The sequence below is a fragment of the Camelus ferus genome, chromosome 7 (genome assembly GCF_009834535.1).
Source record: "Camelus ferus isolate YT-003-E chromosome 7, BCGSAC_Cfer_1.0, whole genome shotgun sequence".
Lineage (NCBI taxonomy): Eukaryota > Metazoa > Chordata > Mammalia > Artiodactyla > Camelidae > Camelus > Camelus ferus.
Window position 1 is genome coordinate 76,618,425 of NC_045702.1, and position 20,145 is coordinate 76,638,569.

The 20,145-nt window shown below is 43.8% G+C and overlaps 1 protein-coding gene across 1 annotated transcript in view; it reads left to right on the forward strand.

Moving 5' to 3' along the window:
- The first annotated feature begins 14,062 nt into the window (after positions 1-14,062).
- The window catches only part of CDHR3 (cadherin related family member 3), a 62,414-nt gene continuing 56,331 nt past the window's right edge, over positions 14,063-20,145 (forward strand). Inside the window, exon 1 of the mRNA XM_032482959.1 lies at positions 14,063-14,243. Within this exon, the coding sequence (XP_032338850.1) occupies positions 14,159-14,243 (85 nt within the window). The 5' untranslated portion in view covers positions 14,063-14,158. The remainder of the gene's footprint in view (positions 14,244-20,145) is intronic.

Consider the following 20,145-nt stretch of genomic DNA (forward strand, 5'->3'; position numbering starts at 1 on the left):
AACCAAGGCCCAGAAGCTTGACTATCCAGGATCAAGCTATCCTTAAGGGTACACATTTGTGATGGTTAATTTTATGTGTCAACTTGGCTGGGCTATGGTGCTCAGCTGCTGATGTTAGTCTAGATGTTACTGTGAAGGCATTTTTTAGATGTGATAACATTTAAGTTAGTAAAGTTTGAGTAAAGCAGCACTCTCTATAATGTGGGTGGGCTTCATCTAATCAGTTGAAGGCATTGAGAGCAAAGATTGAGACATCACTGAGGAGGAATTCTGACTCCAGACTACAACATGGAGATTCTGCCTGAGTTTCCAGCCCTCAGACTCACCAGTTGACTCAAGAGTTGCAACAATAGCTCTTTCTTGAATTACCAGTCTGCCAGCCTGTCCTTTGGATTTTGGACTTGCTACCCCCAGCAATCATGTGAGTCAGTTCCTTAAAATAAATCTCAATCTCTCTCTCTCTTTCTCAATTTATATGATCTATCTATCTATCTATCTAATCTCCTATTAATTCTGTTTCTCTCGAGAGCCCTGACAAATACAGATTTTGGTGCTGGGAAGTGAGGTAACAAATATGTAAACATGTGGATATGGCTTTGGAATTGAGTAAAGGTAGGGGCTGGACAAAGTTGAAGTGCATGATAGCAAAAACCTAGATTGCCTTGAAGAAGCTGTTGGTAGAAATACTGATGTTAAAGGAGACTCTGGTGAGAGCTCAGAAAAGAAAGCTGTGGAGAAAGTTTCTATTGTCTTAGAAAAGACATACATCATCATGAACAGAATGTTGCTAGCAATGTGAATGTTAATGATGTTTCTGGTAAGGTCTTAGAATTTTGGACACAGACACAGATTTGCATTGAGGAAAGACAGTGTGAAGAGACACAGGGGGAAGACAGCCGAGGAAGGATCTGGAAAGGATCCTTTCCTCCCAGTCCTCAGAAGGAACCAACCCTGGCCACATCTTGATTTTGGACTTCTAGCTTCCAGAACTGTGTGACAGTAAATACCTGTCGTTGAAGCTGCCCGGTCTGCAGTGCTTTGTTACAGCAGCCCCAGCCCATGAACACAGGGCTACAAGCCTCACTGGTTTCCTATCCCGTTTGTCACCAGTCAGGTTCTCTGGGAGCTGGTGCTGAGACTGAGTTGGGGGTGCAAAATGTTTATTAGGGATCAGATCCTATAAAAGGAAGGGCAAGGATCCATCAGCAGAAATGAATGCAGAGAAAATTTTTGTTAAAGTGGGGGAGGGTATAGCTCAGTGGTAGAGCGCATGCTTAGCATGCACAAGGTCCTGGGTTCAATCCCCAGTACCTCCATTAAAAAAAAAAAAGAAAGACAGGATTTTTTAAAAGATAAATGAATGCAAATGACATGAAACCAGTTAACATATATGGCCACCAAGTTCTGCTTAAAATTTTTAAAAAGCTCAAAATAATTGAATATCACAAGAGTACAGATGACCTTTTAACTTCACTGTACTGATCACACTTGTTTTCCTGTACTAGTTGATCAAAAATACTATGTAACTAGGTGTTTATTTCCAAATTGATGGGGCTTTCTAATCTACAGAAATGGAGGGAATTATCAATGCTAATAACTTAATGTACTATGAATCTAATAAAATACATTATTATTTATTAATAGTAACTGCTATATTTGAACGTGCTTCAGTTAGAAGAATTTAAATTCAATAAAACTTAAGATAATTTAAAAGGAAGAAAGAGGGATCAAGATTGGACAGAGGGAAAAGTTGAACAATAACACACAACTGACCCAGCGTTGAGCTCCAGACTGGGAACTGCCCATCAGGGCCATCTTGCCTTGGGTCAAACGGTTGGGACTTTCTCCCCACCTGGCTCAGTCACTGGATCAGGGCTGCCCCTGGAAGGGGGCCTCGGGTGGGAGGCTCTCTACAACCGAAGCCGACCCTGAGGGAGGGGGTGGCTGGAGGGGTCTCCTGGCAGAACTGAAGCAGCCGGGCAGTGAGCCCTTCCTGGGTGGCACATCTCATGGAGCTGTGAAGAATGGTTCCTGGCTAAAACATCTTAGCCAATCCACACATCTCGAATACCTTTCATTTCACCCGGAGTCCATTTCTAACGTTCATCTTCCTTATTAACAACGAAACTAATTTCAACAGTAAAAATCCATTTCTGACATTCACTAGGCTAATGAACAAAGCCTTAGGTATTCAGTGAGACATCGATCACAGAAGCACTTGAGGTTTCTGGAGTGTGGCTTTTCTGATAAAATCCTAGCTGACTTTCCTGGAGTGGAATTTTCCATTAGAGCAACTGACAGCCCTTGGAGTAAAAACTTAAAGCTTAAAAGAACTGGCACACAAATAATGTGACCGACTCTACCTTGCTGAAGTGTTCCCAAGTAAATCACAGGTATCCATCCCAACAACTCTCTTTTTGATGTGCTCTTCTTTAGGGTGTTAGACATCTACTCCCTCGTCCTGTCCAATCATACCATCTAAGGGATTATTTAGTTGCAAGGAACAGAAACTATCAAACTAGTTTGAGTTTAATGAGGGTTACTGTCAGGATACAAGGATTCAATCGGCAATCTCCAGACCCTGAGATGGCCCTGATGGCTCTCTGGTGGAGCTGGGGTGCTGGGATCTCAGGTTCCCTGCCTCTCCCCTGGAGTCTCCAGCTCTCCTCTGCTTTTCTCAGTGTTGGCTCCTGTCTCCTATTTCTCTCTGCCTGTCCACTTACTCATTGGCACACTTCCCCAGTCTTAATTTGACACAACCACCATCATTTGACCATCTCCGTGTCTTTTAGGTCAATGACTTGAGAGAGAAAAAAAGAAAGAGAAAATATGACAGGCAGAGCCCTGTCTATGTCCTGGTGTCCCTTTAGTTGGTTGAACACTGTGGTCCAGTTATCTGTAGCCAGGGGTGTGGTACGAGCCAGGTAAATGGGCTCCTCCTGCTAGGAGCCATGGGAGGACAAGCTCCCCAAGAGAAGGATGGAGATGGGGAGGCTCTGACCAGCATCTCTGGCATGCCCACCCTACTCCTACTTACTCCTGTGTGTGTGTTCACACACAGGTACACACATGCACACCATGTGTAATTGATCAGGCCAATCCAAGAGTTACTGCCAAGGCCAGGCACTCAAATTACAACATTCAAATACACACATAATGTGTCTTCCTTGATCTGGTTTGTAAAGAAATGTCTTCTGGCTATCTTTCTCTGAAACCTCATCTGCTACAAATACCACCTTCCTGGTTGCAGCCTGAGGAGGTCTGAATTGACTTGTCCTCAGCGACAGCCACTCCCACCAACTCTGGGTGCCCCCGTGGCTGGAACTGTGCATTCTCTCCCCCACAGACCACATGCTGTCAAAGGCTGTGAGTCAAGGAGCTCACGACCAACCCTATTCTATAGGAGACTCTCCAAGGGAACTGTGGCCTCTGCCCCAGCTCTAACTAGACCTCAGTGTAAGCTACCAACCCTGGGGAACTGATTCATGAAAGCGAAGCCGTCCTTAGCCCGGTCTAAAGAAAGCTCAGATGGTTCTGCGTTTCCTTTTGTGCCTGTTTGCATCATTTGGACTTTCCCAGGGACACCAGTGTGTCAACTGATCACAGCAGCCAGGGATCCTCAAGCAGATAAAGCAATGAAGCAAAAAGAGCCATGGATTCGGCTTGGGGAACCACTCACTTCTGCAGAGGGCAGAGACAGGGCAGCCCCCGTGCAGACCCCAACGGCTCCCTCCTGCCCCACGTCTTTTCCCTCTTCCCTCATGTCCCCTTAATGGAAGGCAGAGTCTTTATCCCCATTCAATGAAAATGTAGACAAAATGAAGACATCTCAGGCAGAAAGGACCCTGCCAGACTGAAGCCCTCAGAAACACTTAAAGAGAAAAGGCTTAGGTTCCTTCCCAGACCCCCTTGTTAGGGTAGGAATAGGGAACACCTGAGTAAAAACTATTTGCATGTTCTCCCCTCCCTCTCCCCTCAAGTTCATACGCCTAGAGAACTCACTGACTTCTGGGAATAATTAGGTAATTGTTTGCTGGAATATTCTCTCCTGGAAGCCTGCTGGAGAAGTGTCCAAAACCAAGGGTGCTGAATGAAAACTCTCCTCTTTTCAGCTTCACCTCAGTCTAGCTGCCCTGGCAAGTCTTCTCAAGTGCCAAGGGTCCAGACCTGTGTGATTGGCCACCAAGCCCGGGAGACCTCCACCCACGAGAGGGCAGGGCCTCTGGGCTCTCAGGCTGCTGCCCCAGGTGTCTGTCTAGGATTGCTGGCAGTTCCACAGGCCAACTGGACCAGAGCCCCTCCCTGGGAAAGGGGCCCTGTTGGTCTCGGATCAGCCATGGACCCTAGGGGGCATCTCACTGCAGAGACACTGGTTCTGGCTGGCTTGGTTGTCTGCCTTCACAGCCCCCTGTCCAGGCCTTTGCCTGGGGATCCACTCGGGGCTGGGTCTCTTCTCTCTCCAAACAAAGTCCACAAAGCGCTCATTCACCTTCCTGCACAGTCAAGCTGGATGGTTCATCGGCAGGTTCTGATGTCCAATAGAATACCCCTGAGCTGGAAACACTGAAGAGCCTGTCCATCTCTGAGAGCTACGAGCACCCAGTTCCCAGAGACACCTTCCTTTCCTTCCTGACGACGGAACCCATACCCAACCTACCTGTCTGATGATTGACAGTGGGGCTTCTTGCTACAGCAGCAAACAACAAACAAAAGAACCAAACCAGATTTAATTCTTAGTTTTGGAGGTTCTTCCTCTACACCCCTCCACATGGTTACTTTTCTTTTCCACAAAACAGGGGTAGGAATAAGAGAGAAGAGGTGGGAGGAGACGGGGGCACCATGCTATCTGAGGACACATGGGCTGTTTGTGTATGTAGGTGTTCTGCGTAGCGCAGTAATCCGGGCAGATACGCTGCCGATGCAGAGATCTGGTACCCAGATTCTGGAGCCCAACTGCCCAGGTTTGAATCCTGGCTCCATCACTTCTTGGATTTGTAACATTGGGCTAGTTGCTGAACTTCTCTGTGCCTTGGCTTCCACACTGAGTAAAATGGGGGATAATATTAGTACCACTGACTCATGTGGGGACTAAAAGGGTAATACACAGACAGCACACAGAGCATTGTCTGGCCCGTCCCAGAGCACTGTACAAAGTGCTTGCTCTTGTTTTATCAACAGCTATGATATGACTGTCGTTCCCATTACTATAAACTTGATTATCACAGCTTATCAGAGAGGAGCAAGTCTCCTGTATAATGAATTTATAATGAATATCTGGCTACTTCCAAAAAAGATTGACAGTGGCTGAAAAGTGACAGTAACTGGAAAATTCATCGATGAAAGCCTTGTTTGTAGTAATTTTGTAAAGGATAGTCATTTTTAACCTTGGGGAAAAACTGCTTTCTTTCTTCCGTTTATTTGTGTGCTGAAGATGGTGGTGCAGTGGAAAGCGTCTAACCCGTGAGTGGGTGAGACCCCGCTAAAAATCACGGGAATGCTGTGCCGCTCAGTGACTCTGTGTGGGATGCAAGAGTACGGTTTTCGAGCAGCTGCAACGTGCCAGGACTAGGTGCTTCACACAGATGCTCGCTTTGCTTCTCACCACATTGCAGATGAGGAAGCAGAGTCAAGGGGATCGTGTGACCTACCCAGTCACAGAGCAGGTGAGTGAGGGAGCAGGGTTCCAGGTTAAATCCAAGCCCACGGCTTCCTTTCTCTGCCTCCACCTACCCTGTGATGGAACAAGATGCTTAACTTCTTTAGATTCTACAGAGGGAAAATGAAAGGAGCTGGTACCTCCTGGCTCCTCACAGTTGGATGAGGAAGGCTGGGCCCCCTACGTGGGAATCAAGCAACTGAAGCTTGTGGAATCCATATCAATTTTTGATGTGCAGTTGAGGTTGTAAACAATGAGCCTGACCTTAATTCAAACACTAAGTGATTATGTTTGACAAAGAAATGTAAACAGGGCTTTAACTGATTCATGTGCTTACAGTCAGTGGTCCATTTATGACTGAATTCTCAGTAATAGCCTCCGTCTGGGATGAAGGGATGGAGTTGCTACACAGAGTCTTGCCCCTGGTACAAGCTCAGGTCCAACATTCCTGTGTTGATTCATCCATTTGTTTAACAAGTAAATGATACTGTGACCTGCAATGGACACCAGTCAGGAGCAAAACAGATGTGGCCCCTGCTTCACAGCGCTCGCAATCTGATGGACTGTAAACAAATGACCTCATGAAGAAATACACAGTGAAAAGTAAGCCCTGTGGATGGATGGAGCAAGGGGTCTTGGAGGGAGAGTGATCAGGAGTGGGTGGTCAAGGAAGGTCTCTTTGAAGACGGACATTTAATTGGAGATCTGTGTGTTGAAAAGGAGCCAGTTATGGGGAAAGTGAAGGGGATGGATAGTCCAGAGAGAAGAAACACCAAGTGCAAAGGCCCTGGGCCAAGAAGGGCTTGGTCCAAGTGCAGATGAAATCAAAGATATTTATTACAAAGTACTAACTGGTCTTGAAAGAACTACTCAAGGATGTAAATAAGAAGGAGAATGAAACTAGAAAAAAGGACTGAGATGTAAGAAGCAAAGATATGCAAAACAATCTGCAAAATATCTTGGTAAATATAAATATTGACACTATTGATGGTCAAAAATCCAAACCCTTTTTTGTGTTTAAAACAAGGAGGAATGTAACTGTTAAGTAATACAGAAAATTGGAGTGGGGGGGTTTCTGAGGGAAGTTAAAAACTAGCCAAGTCTGTTTTGGGAAGAGGGAGATAAAAATAATAATGATTTTAACATTTTTTTGGAAAAATATAAAGTTATGCTTTATATTAAAATAAAGTATGTCACAAAAACAATAGAAATGGAATGTGTATCTTCCAAGTTGATTGAAGGAAGAAAAAGGAAAATAAAGAGAACAGTGTTAGAAAAAGAGAAAAAAATTAAAGAAAAACTTAGGTTAATAGTAAAAAAAACAAAGAGTAGAAATAAGACTACATACATCATTAACCACAATAAGTATAAATGAAATTATTTGTTAAAAGAAAGGGACTTTTAGGTTGAATTTTAAAAATCAGGGTATAACCTATCAATCAAGAATCAATCAAAAATTTATATAGAAAGTTTAAGACAGAGAAAGACATACCAGGAAAATACTTTTATCAAAGCATATTTGGTTTCCCTCCTCAACAGCAGGACAGAGTTGCATTGGGAGCTGGTGTCAGAGACTCCGAGCCAGCCTGTTAGCACCTCAAGAGCTTTTTCATTCACGCACCCCCACTACTAGCACAGGGCCTTACACATAGTAGGTATTCAGTAAATGCTCACAGAAAGGGAAGGTAGGAAATTTTGGAAAAGCACTTGAAATGATCTAGTCCCACCACTTAATTTTACATGTAAGATGATTACGTGACAGGGCACAGCTGACTTCCCCAAAGATACACAGGTATTTCCACTCCCCCCTAGTAAATAAACATCCTGGGCACTACAGTTTACAATGGATTTGGAACATTTTTTGTTTAGATACAGTCATATAAAATAGACTGTGTACCTTCAAAGTGTACAACCTGATGAGTTCTGACAACTGTATATGCCCATGAAACCACCACAATCAGGACACAGAATATTTCTATGACCCCAGGTCCTCTGAAGTTTATGCCTCCCTTCACCCCCATCCCTAGGCAAGAATTGATCAGTCTTTTGACAGCATAGATTGGTTTGCATTTTCTAGAATTTTATAGAAATGGAATCAAACAGTATATACTCTTTTGTGCCTGGCTTCTTCTGCTGAGCATGATTTTGGGATTCATCCATCTTGTTGAATATGTCAGTAGTTCTTTTTCCCTTTTTCTTTTTTGCTGAGCAGTCTTCCGTCTTATGGATATACCACAATGTCTGTATCCTTTACTGACTGATGAATGTTTGGGTTGTTTCTAGTTTGGGGATTGTTATGAATAAAGCTCTATGAGCCTTTATGTGGACAAGTCTTCATGTGGACATGTGTTCTCACTTCTTTTGGGTAAATACTTAAAAGCAGAATAGCTCCATAGTTGATTTATTTTTTAACCTTTTGATTGAGATATAATTCACCTACCACATAACTCACCCATTTAGAGTGTAATAATTTGGGGAGGAGGGTATAGTTCAGTGGTAGAGTGCACACCTAGCATGAGGTCCTGGGCTCAATCCCCAGTACCTCCATTAAAATAAACAAATAAGTAAGTCTAATTACCTCTCCCCCGCCAAATTTTTTTAAAGTGTACAGTTTAATGGTTTTTAGTATATTCAGAGTTGTGCAACCATCATCACAATTTTAGAACATTTTCATCACCTGAAAAAAAGCCCTCTTAACTATTATCCCTCTGTCATCACATCCCCCACATCCGCAGCCCAAAGCAACAACTAATCGCCTTTCTTTTTAAAAATAACTTATTTATTTTTAAAAACTTTTGGGGGGGGGAATTAGGTTTATTTATTTTTAATGGAGGTACTGGGGATTGAACCCAGGACCTTGTACATGCTAGGCATGTGCTCTACCACTGAGCTATAACCTCACCCCACTACTCTACTTTCCATCTCTGAAGATTTCCCTATTCTGGACTTTCATATGAATGGAATTTTATAATTTGTGGACTTTTGTGACTTTTTCATTTACTGTAATGTTTTCATTAGTTCCTATCCATTGGCAGATGTTTCACTCTTTTCTTCTTGAGACATTTTTAGAGCAATTTTAGGTTCACATCAAAACTGAGAAGGTACAGAGTTTTCCTACCCCCCACCACATGCACAGCTTCCCCCATCATCAATAACCCCCACCAGATGGTACATTTATTAAAACTGATGAACCTATATTGATACAGCATTATCACCAAAGTCCATAGTTTACTCTTGGTGTTTTTATGTCTGCATAATATTCCATCATATGTGCTATATCACATTTGTTGATCCATTCATCAGTTGATGAACATTTGGGTGGTAGGTTAATTTTTAAGAAACTGCTATACTGTTTTCCAGAGTGGCCATACCACGTTATAGTCCCACCAGCATATATGAGAGTTCAAGTCGCTCCACATCCTTGCCAACACTTGTTATTTTCAGCCATTCCTGCTGTTGTGAAGAGGTTCAAAGCCAGAACTGCTAACTAGAGGGCTGAGAATGTAAATCAGCTCCTCAGTCTCTCTTGTCTTCTCAACTGCAGGCAGGTAAGGGCAGAAGGACGTAGCTTCCTGTTTAGGCAAAGGCTGAGAGGTTGAAGAACACTGTGCCCTTGATCCTGAAGAATCAGACCCATTTTTGGTGCCAACAAGGGAGTTAGGAACACTGACGAGTCAGTTCTCCATCTATTCAGCCCCATGCTTTGTGTAGGCTGGGATTACTGTGTACACTGTGGACAGGCACAGAACATCCAGTCACCTGTGTCCATGCAAATAAGAGAACCAAGGCCAGGGAAGCTAGTCATGGCCTGATTCTCTCATGCCAGGGAAAGTCCCAAATTTCTTGAATGGCCCATTCGGGGCTGGAGGAACTTCCCCCATCTTTTCTTCCTGGTCCAGTGGGAAACATGGTAGAGGAACATTTCCTCAGTTTCATAGTTCTAGCCTAAGCTTAAACACCCTTTGGAGATAAAGAAAAAGAAGTATTCCATTGTTGTCAAGTCCTGGAGCAGATCAGGAGGGTTCTGGCTAAGCTGGTTAAAGAGAACTCAGAGACAGCTGCTAGAAAGAGAAGTTCCCACTGAATCCTGCCTCACGCCTGAAGGAACCACTCCGAAGGAACCACTCCAAAGAGACTAGAGGCCTCCACTAGACAAAAAAAATCACAAAAGTATATTTTAGTCCATCCAGGCTGCTGTAACAAAATGCCACAAACTGGGTGGCTTATAATCAGCAGAAATCTGTTTCTCACATTTCTGGACGCTGAAAGTCTGAGATCAGGATGCGAGCATGGTCAGGTCGGGGCTCTCTTCCTGCTGTATCTTCACACGGGGGAAGGGGGAGCGAGCTCTCTGGGGCCTCTGAGGGGTCTCTTTTGTAAGAGCACTACCCTCTCCAGGAAAGCCCCACCCCATGACCTCACCACCTCCCAAAGGCACCGTCTCCTAATACCATTATACTGGGCTTTAGGATTCCAACATACGAGTTTTATGAAGACACAAACATCCAGATCATAGCAAAGTACTAGAAGAAAATATGAAATTCAAAAAATTATCTCAGAGAGAAGGCCTGCCTAAGTAGCACACAAAACCCAGAAGCCACAGAACACAAGATGATACATTTGACTACACAAAAATTTTAAAAATTTTAGATGGCAGAAATCCCTCTAAACAAAGTCAAAAATCAAATGGTACACTAGGAAAATACCAGTAATGCATATTACAGACAAAGCATTAATTCCCTTAACATATCAAGACTTCCTACAAACCAGTAAGAAATGTACCAAACAATCCAGTAGAAAAATGGTAGAAATGAACAGAAAATTCACAGAAAAGGAAGTACTGATTCCTAAATATTGGGAAAAGATGCTCAATTTCACTCATCAGAAGGGATATGCAAACAGAAAAGAGATACTAGGGGGGTGGTGTAGCTCAAGTGGTAGCGTGCATGCTCTCTACAATGTCCTGGGTTCAATCCCCAGTACCTCCTCAAAAAATAAACAAATAAATAAACCTAATTACCCCTTAAAAAAATAGAAACTGGTTTTTACCTAACAGATTGGCAAAAAGCAAGATGTCTAAGAACACTGTGTTCTTAAGGGTCTGAGGACTCTCCTACATTCTCATGCTCCACATTCTCTTAGTAGGAGTATAAATTGGAGCAACTTCTAAGGAATATTTTGGCAACACCTATCAAAAAAATTAAATGCATGTATCCTTTCCCGCAAGAGCTGAAGGGCTCTACCAGATGGGTGTTTGAGGTGGGGGAGAGAATGGCATAGGGCAAGGGAGGAGAAGGTTAATTTAGTAAGTCCAGGAGAGTTTGAACACTGGCTCTGCACCTGGCTCAGTGTTGCATGTGAAGGAAGGGGGATGCAACAAAGTATCAGAGCTTCTGTGGCCTGGAAAAGCTCTGTGAGACTGGCTGGAGACAGATGTGTGAGGGAACTGTGGGAGTGGAGCACGTCCTAGTGCAGCGGTCCTCAGGGAGGATACTGTAGAGGGCTGGTTCCCATCTCTGCAGGAAGCTTCGTGTAATCAGCATGGCCACCATCACTGGGAGCGTGGGCTGGGCCCCGAGTGCCCTCTTCCTAAGGAGGGCCTGCGATGCAGGGATGCTAGAAGGTGCTGGGCTTTCGAACATTCACAGCAGTGCTTCTGCTTCTCTTCTTAAGTCTATAGTGTTTCAAGTACATTGTAGATAATGTTAAGGGTTTGCTGCGAGCAATCCATTCATCCACAGGGAAGTGTGTTCCAAGTTCTAAGTCAACGAATCTTTGGAACATGACTCCTTTGCTAGCAAATCAGATACTTGCAGCAGCTGGAGCCCAGCGAAGTCCCTTTAAATACTTTGAACCATCACTGGGCCAGACATGATGTGGGAGAAACTCCTCGGGTCTTTCATGTAAAGCCGGAGGGGTCCCTTCCCCAAAGATTCCAGTCCTGCCCTCGAGCTACCCAATTCATCTCACCTGGCTGAGACTCAGGTGGGAGGGATCAGGAGGACTCAGCACCTTGGAGGTCAGGAACAAGAGCAAGGCACCTCAGGGTCCCATTCGGCTGGGTCCTTGGTGCTGGGACCTCGTGCTTTCAGGAGATGGGAGCTGACAAATGGACAATAGAACATCATAGTGGCAGAAACAGCCTCAGGGCTGGAAACAGACACTGTAATCACAGGAGAAAAACTCACAACAAACTCCAAAATCTGACCCTTATGATCTCTGGACCAGGGAGGGGCAGGAAGGGGAAGACTTGCCCTATCCTGGTGAAAACAGGGCAACAGGAAGAACACTGTGCAGTCAGGCTGAAAATTAAACAGATGTGAGTTTCTTTAATTCAAAGGCTTAATTATTCTGACATCTTCCATAACTTAATCTGAACCATCACTTCAGCTTTAATTATGCATAATGAAATGGATTATTTACAGCAACTAATATGACAGGAAAAACTGAGAGGTGAGAATTGGTAACTTGGCAACTGTTTATTCATTTTTTTTTTTCAGCCCGTGTTTTTTGACTATCTACTGTGTCTCAGCCTTTGCCACAGTAGTATAGATGTCTTATATGGGAAAAAAATACTAGAGCACAGATTAGGGACCAGTTTCTCTCACTTCATTATCTCAAGTACTGCTTGCAATAATATTGCATCACAGGTATCTTCTCCCTGATTGATAGAAGCAGAACTGAGATTCTGAAAGAATAGGTAATTTGCCTAAGGTCACATAGCAAAACTCATGTTTTCTGCCATTTACCTATTTCAGACAGAAACCTACAGACTCACATTCTGAATCTTTACTTCCTGTTTTATACAGGAGGCATCAACTTTTCCTGAGGACAATAGTGAGTGATCAGAATTGTACTTTTGGGAAATTAACCTGACGGTTTCCTGTAGGTCGCGGGGAGTGCTATGAGACAGTCCAGGTCAGAGGCCGGGACCTAAGCCCGAGTGGTGGCAGCCGGCCTGCAGAGAGAGGGGCTGCAGGGGGCAGTGTAGAGGCTAGAGGAAGGTTTGGCAAAGGTTTGGATGTGATGGGCAAGTCGCCCTCTCTGAGCCTTAGTTTCCTTGTGCCGGGAAGGGGCTTTAACCAGTGTATTTAGCAGTCCCAATTCAGGGGCAGATACACAGAAACGGTTTTATTTTGCCTCTAGTCATTGTTTTTAATCTGCCTCTGTTCCATCTCCCTTTCTTGTCCCTTAACAGTTTGCGTCCAGTTGACTGTCAGTTACTCATTGACCTTGATAGTTTTCACAACTTCCATTTCAAACTTGACTTGAATTTCATTTTCCTGCCTCTCCCCTGCTCCAGAGTTGGAGCCTGTGTGTGGGACTGTGGTCCGGCTCCCTGGCTATGGGGTGGAAGGTGGAGGAGGGGGAGGAAAGGGGTCAGTGATGCTTCCTAGCTGGCCCTCACTGCCATCTCCCTCCATTGGTGGAGGCAGCTCTCTGGTGTCACACAGACTAAGTGGCCAGGGGTGACCTCTGTGTATCCAAGTGCTGGTTCACTGGCGGGGCATAGGCGGTCTTCAGATCACCCATGGGTTTCCTGTGGCTTATATCCCTGGTGCGAAGGATCCAGCTCAATGCCCACCCACCCTCTCCTGCCACCAGCCTTGCGCTGCTGGACGCCGCTCTCCCAGAGTGAAAGGAGCAGGAGACAGTGTCCGAGTCCCACTTTCTCCCTCTGTGTCCACTACTCTTCCCACTGCACCACATTGAGGGGACATCTTGCCCTACTGCTGTCCTTCCTCTGCACCACCATCACTCCCCATCTGAGTGGAGGCTGGACTCCAGCTGTGTTTCACCCACCAGACCTTGTAACCTGGCCCAGGGCTGCATGGGACATGAAAGCACTGCGCAGGGTGATGCCTGGCCCCAGGGGATGGGCCACATGGCTCCCGCGTCAGCAGAAGCTTCCTCCAACAATCTTCCTCCACAGGCTTCTTCAAGGGCTGGAGGGGTGGTGGATGGAGTCAAAGGGCAGTGACCATGGCCAAGGGTCAGCCTTGAGGAGGGGTCTGGTTCCCAGCTCCTGGCTCTCTTTAGAATGACTGCTTTAGTCTCCAACTCCAAGTCCTATTCATCACTTCAGGACAGCAGAAAAAATCCTCCTTTCTCCACTCCTGCTTCCAAGTGACTGAGTGCCTGGTGACAGGGCAACTGAGCCCACCCTGGGTGACTAGGATTATGTCCAGCTTTTACCATCATCTCAGTGTCTCCATTCTTTCTGTGCTCTTTTGACTTCTCTTCTGGGGCTCTCTGTGGAGACACCTGGTGGGTGTGGACTTTTAAGATGAACCGAGTGGATCAGGGCTGGGTGCCTGCCCTCTGGGTACTACACGGTCACAGAAGCAGGTAATCAAAGAACAAACAGTCCCGGGGTGTTTGGAATCTCCCTTAGTTACAGCAAAGCCTCTGTTTGATTTTTCGCATGGCAACAAAACAAGGAGGGGAAGATGAGTGGCACCTCGAATAGACGTGGGGTGAAAGTAGGGATTCAGCTCCTGGATGACGTGCTGGAAGCCACACAGAGGTGAAATATCGAAGATGCAGGCAGCAGTCCTCTCCCTGGTTCTCCTGGGCGCCCTGTCAGGTGGGAACTCCGCTTTACCCCTTTGGTTGGCCTACTCAGTTTGCTTGATATCATTGTGTAATAAAGTCCCAAAAGAGGAAATTGCCTCTGGGAGGCCTTATTCAAGTGTGGGCTTATCAGCAACAGGGAGCCCTGGGAGGCTGGGGTTGGGTGTCTGGAGAAGAGGGTACGTGAAGTGGCCACAATCTGATTAGACTTTGCACAGACTTCACTTCCCCTTCTGTGTTAACTGGCCTGTGCTGGAGGTCCTTCCAAGACCTAAGGTTGGGAAAATAATTTCCATAGCAGGGCTTTGTATGTACGTCAGTCAGTCTTTGTGAAGATTCTGGCTCAACTCTGGAGGCTTCTGGGGGCAAACTGAGATTGGCAAATCACCCTATGGGAAAACCGAGGCACCGAGGGGCTAGTGTCTTCATCTTGAGCAAAGAAAATGCCTTCTGATAGAAGCCAGAGATTCGGCCTCGTGCTTCTGCACTCCTGCTTCCTTATTCAAGAGTTTCAAGAATACTGGATGATTTTTCAGTGTTGTCAGCTTGGATTATTGAAATTGTGCTTTTTAAATTAAATCTAATTTTTGAATAGGTAGTATATGCATAATGTATAGAATTCAATCATGTTAAATTTGCAGATTAATTCAGGGATAATTTACATCTTTGATGAGTTATGTAGTAAAATGCTTAGAGGAGTGTCTGGTACGTAGTAAGTGCTTAGTAAATGTCAGTGATTATTCTGTATGATGTTGAGTCTTCCTATCCAAGAACAGGGTTCTAGATACTTGTTCAGGCCTTCATTTGTTTTCTCAGGAGTATTTTGAGATTTCCTTCATATAGGTTTTGCACATTCTGATTATGTTTATCTCTAGTTCTTTCTTTTACTTTTTTTTTTGCATTTGTAAATGAAATCTTCTCTTCCCTTGTATCTTTTATTTTAAATTGAAGGATAGTCAGTTTACATTGTTGTGTTAATTTCTGATGTACAACATAGTGATTCAGTTATACATATATATATCTTTTCATGGTCTTTTTTATGATAGGCTATTGCAAGGTATTGAATATAGTTCCCTATGCTATACAGTAGGACCTTGCTGTTTATCTATTTTATATGTAGTAGTTAGTTCTTTTGTAGCTTTTAACTGATTGTTATATAATGTATGGAAGTCTATTCATGAATTATCTTATTATTTGTAATGATGTTTCTGTCGATCCTCATGCATTTTCTAGGTTTGAAAATAATAAACATTTGTACTTTTCCTTGCTTTAAAAAAAATCTCTTATTTCTTTCTCTTATCTAATTACCAGGCCTGTACTTTCAGACAGTTGTTAAATAATGATAAGACTGTACATTCTTGTCTTGTTCTCCATGAAGCAGGTTAGCTTTTGGTATGAAGTAGAAATTTTTATATGTTAAGGAGATAGCTTTTATTCTTATTCAGGTATGTGTTTTTAAATCAAAATGGATTTTTAAATCAAATGCTTTTTCAAGATCTATAAAAATGACTATTTGATTTTCCTCTGTGATCTGCTAATTAGATAAATAAATAACGGGTTTCCTAATCATATTGAACTCTCTTTAATCTTGAGCTTTTAATACTGACAGGTATATATAGAATAGGTAGACAAGTTTATACTGTATAGCACAGGGAAATATATATAAGATCTTATATAATAGTTCATGGTGAAAAAGAATATGAAAATGAATATATGTAAATTCATGTATGACCGAAAAATTGTGCTGTACACCAGAAATTGACACAACATTGTAAACTGACTATAATTCTATAAGATTAAAAAAAAACCAGTAAAACAAAAATCCTGGGATTTTAGACTTGGCAGAGGGCAGGAGGAACTGTGAGTGTGAAGTTGGACCTTGAGCAGCTCAGACTCTCACTTGAAGTAAACATTTGAGGTTTTCCCAGAAATACAGGCTTTTAGGACCATAATCATTTGAGTTAAGAGGTGACATTTATTATCACTGGGGGAAGAGTGAGGTTAGAAAGAACCCAACGTCTCACACTGAAACACTACCATTTGGAACCTTCTCATCAGACATGTGAAAGGGACAGATCACAAAAGTTTGTAAGAAATACTTGAGTTTTTTTTTTTAATAAAAAACACATTCCAACCCCTCCCCCTCCAAAAGACCATGCACTACGGACCACACTTTTACTGCCACACCAGTACCTGCCTTCAGGAGGTTTGGAAACAAGCATCACCAAAATAATCTCAAAGTAACATTCTCCAGCATTCTTCTTCCTCTCATCTGGTCTGACTCCTATGCATCCTTTAAGGCCTAGTCAAGCCCCACCTCCCACACGAAGCCTTCCCAGATTGCCGTAGCTCTTGGTGGGCACTCTGCCTGCTGCACCCTGGAGCTCCTCCTGCCTGCACATGGAATACATGTCAAGGGCTTAGTACAGTGCCTATCACAGAGTAAGTGCTCAGTGAAGAATAGCATGAGTTATTGCACCATAATTCATCTGCTATGTGTCTGTCCTGCAGTAACAGGCTTCATATTTCTTATTGCTCTGTGGTCCCTGAGTGCCAACGCATACAGAGTTTCCAATAAACTTTGGTTTTGTTGATCATAATCCCTTTGGGGACCTCTTTTCTCCACACATTTACTAATATCCCCTAAATGCAGAAATTTAGATCCTCTGTCAGCTTAACATTGGCATTTAAATTAGCTTCTGTCTTTTCTACCTCCTACTAAGATGAGGGAAATAAAACATTTTCTCTTTGGGATGCTAAAGTGTCCCATGCCAACAATGACTTACAGAGGAAGGCCCTCAAAAAACATAAACTTCACAAAACTCCCAACTGTAGCGGCGAAAGGAGTTGAGACAAAACAATCTCCAATTCCATCAGTACCAAAGGCCCACGTGTCATTTGTGGGAGACGGAGGACTTAGCAAAGGCCCCTCGGTATACTGAAATCCACTGCACACTGAAGTTGTCTCCATTTTGAGAAAGTCTCAAGGGAACTAACTTTTGTATGAGTCTTGTGGAAATGAAAAATGCCAAGGTGTTTAATGAAAGAAGGGATCCTTAGTAGTTGGAAGATCTGCGTGAACATGAAAAAGGGACCAGGCCCACTGACCTGAGTTTCGTCCACTGAGCACCAGGTGTGAGGCCATCTTGGGTCTCTCTAGGAAGATCCCCTATCCTGCCGTCCAGGCCTGGCTCTCTGCTAAGCAGTGTCAGCAAACCAAAAAAAGACCCAGCAAATCGAAACTACAATGAGGCAGCACCTCACACCAGTCAGAATGGCAATCATTAAAAAGTCCAAAAATGATAATTGCTAGAGAGGGTGTGGAGAAAAGGGAACCATTCTACACTGTTAGTAGGAATGTAAATTGGTGCAGCCACTATGGAAAACAGTATGGAGATTCCTTTAAAAACTAAAAATAGACTTACCATATGATCCAGCAATCCCACTCCTGGGTATATATCCACAGAAAACTCTAATTCGAAAAGATACATGCACCCCAATGTTCCCAGCAGCACTATTTAAAATAGCCAAGAGATGGAAGCAATCTAAATGTCCATCAACAGATGTCTGGATAAAGAAGATGTAATATATACATACAGTGGACCATAACTCAGCCATAAAAAAGAATGAAATAATGCCATTTGCAGCAACATGGCTGGACCTAGAAATTATCATATTGAGTGAAGTAAGTCAGGCAGAGAAAGACAAATATCATATTAGATCTCTTATATGTGGAATCTAAAAAAAATGACACAAATGGACTTATTTACAAAACAGAAAGAGACTGTCACAGACATAGAAACTTTCACTTTCTAAAAGAGACTAAAGGGGAAAGTTGGGGGGAGAGATAAATTAGGAGTTTGGGATTGGCAGATGCAAACTACTATATATAAAATAGGTAGACAACAAGGACCTACTGTACGGCAAAGGGAACTATATTCAATATCTTGTAATAACCTATAATGAAAAATAATACAAAAAAGAATATGTATGTATATGTATAATCGAATCACTATGCTGTACACCAGAAACTAACACAATATTGTAAATCAACTATACTTCAATTAAAAAAAAAAATGGATCCCACTGAAGGGAAAAAATAAGAGGCCCAAGGCTCAGTGTCTCCTGCTCCTTGAGGAACCAGGTGCAGCCCCTTCTTAATGCTCTCATCATTTGAAAAGGCAGGAAGATGTAGGCCATTTCCAGAAAGCCTTTCTGTGGGTGATTAATCCCACATATGGGATCCAAACAATATTGCAAAAAGTTTCTACTTTTTCTATCCTGTTCAGAGTCAACCTCAGAAAAGCAAAAGTCCACCCGCCTCACAGCCCTCCCTCTTCCTTTTCCATGGCAACCTGGTTGTTTCCCTTTCCCCTGCAGCTTAGCACTCAGTCACTGGCATCCACCTGCTTTTCCATCTCCATGGGGTTGGAAAAGGTTTGCAAGAAGCCAGTCCTTCTCAGGTCAGCACCTGAGTGCTGCTCTAAGATGAACACATCTCTCTCCTGCTAATAAGGACTTCATGAAATGTGCAGAATCATCAGAAGATCACCATCTTTCCTTCTGTGTCCTACTAAGGGCTCCCTTCCATTAGCCTTGCCTGACATGGACCAGCTCCCCAAAGTGGGAGGGTGAGCATCCCATCCCAGAAGGTATACATTGTGGAAATTAAAGACATAGTAAGACATTGCACACACTGAAACAACAAAACATTCTACAATGTTTTATAGAATATTGAGCATATTAAGTTTTCTTATACAGTACCCGTGAGAGTGAATTCCAGCAGGCCTGGAATTAGCCTGAGTGGCTTTCCTAAAGTTCCAGCACAGAACTGACTCCCAGTCAAGGCGTGAAGCACACTGATTAACAGTGCCGCTTTGTAACCCTGGGTCCTGGGAGTTTGGGGCTGGTTTGTAGCCGCCTGGAAGCATTGTTTATTGATAATGGTGAGATTGATGGTTTGCACCTGGTTGGTCTCTGCTGTTGAGGCTGGTTATGTAACAAGATGGTGCCTACACGACTAGCAAATGGAAACATTTCCAGCAGAGACTCTAATTTGGGCTCACTGTTTCCAGGGTATTAGTGACTATGCTGGTGGTTCCTGATCTGAGCAAGAGCATTCTGTTATGGCTCTTAGAGACAAGAGGACCACAGGAGCTGGTACCCGGCCTTGCCCGTCTCACATTCCCTTAGGAGGCACATCCTTCCTTTCAGACTGTTGCTGTGCCGTCTCCTTTCTCTGTAATAAGCTGTAGATTTGTAAGCGTTTTTGTCTGGGTCCTGTGAGTCTTCCTTAACAATGGAACAATTAGAAATGTTGACCTGTTAGTGTAGCACCACAGTCCTGAGAGGTAGAGTTGACAGAGGGCCCAGAGAAGTTAAGGGACCAGCCCAAGGTCACACAGTCAAGTAGGAGCAAAGCTCAAAGTGGCTCTTGTTCCAAATCCCTGGCTCCTTTCACAACACTCGTCTGATTTCTTTCACTACCGTTTTGATTTGTTAATAGAGAGGATGAACACCTATTTACAGTGCTGCTCTGTGTACTGAAAGCAGAGCTAGAAGTTACAGCAGCTGCATCCCCGGAGAGGGAAGGTGGCGTTGCCCCACACTTCCTGACGCACACCATCACCTTTGATGTCAGAGACCCAGGGCGGCCAGCTTCCTCCCCTGGAACAGAGGCTGTGGAAGCCTTCATTATTCCAACACAGGCTCCAGGGAGGGGCCTCACTGGTCCATTTCTGGCAAGGCAGGGATTTTGCTCATTTGGAAACAAGCGGTCCATCATTTATCCAGATCTCCATCCCGAGCTGGATATTTCGGTGGGCTCAGTGACTGAGAATCAATCCTTTTCTGTGCTTTTTCTTTTTCAAAATTTATCCTTCAAGCAATTCTCATTTGCTTCTTAATTAAGATGC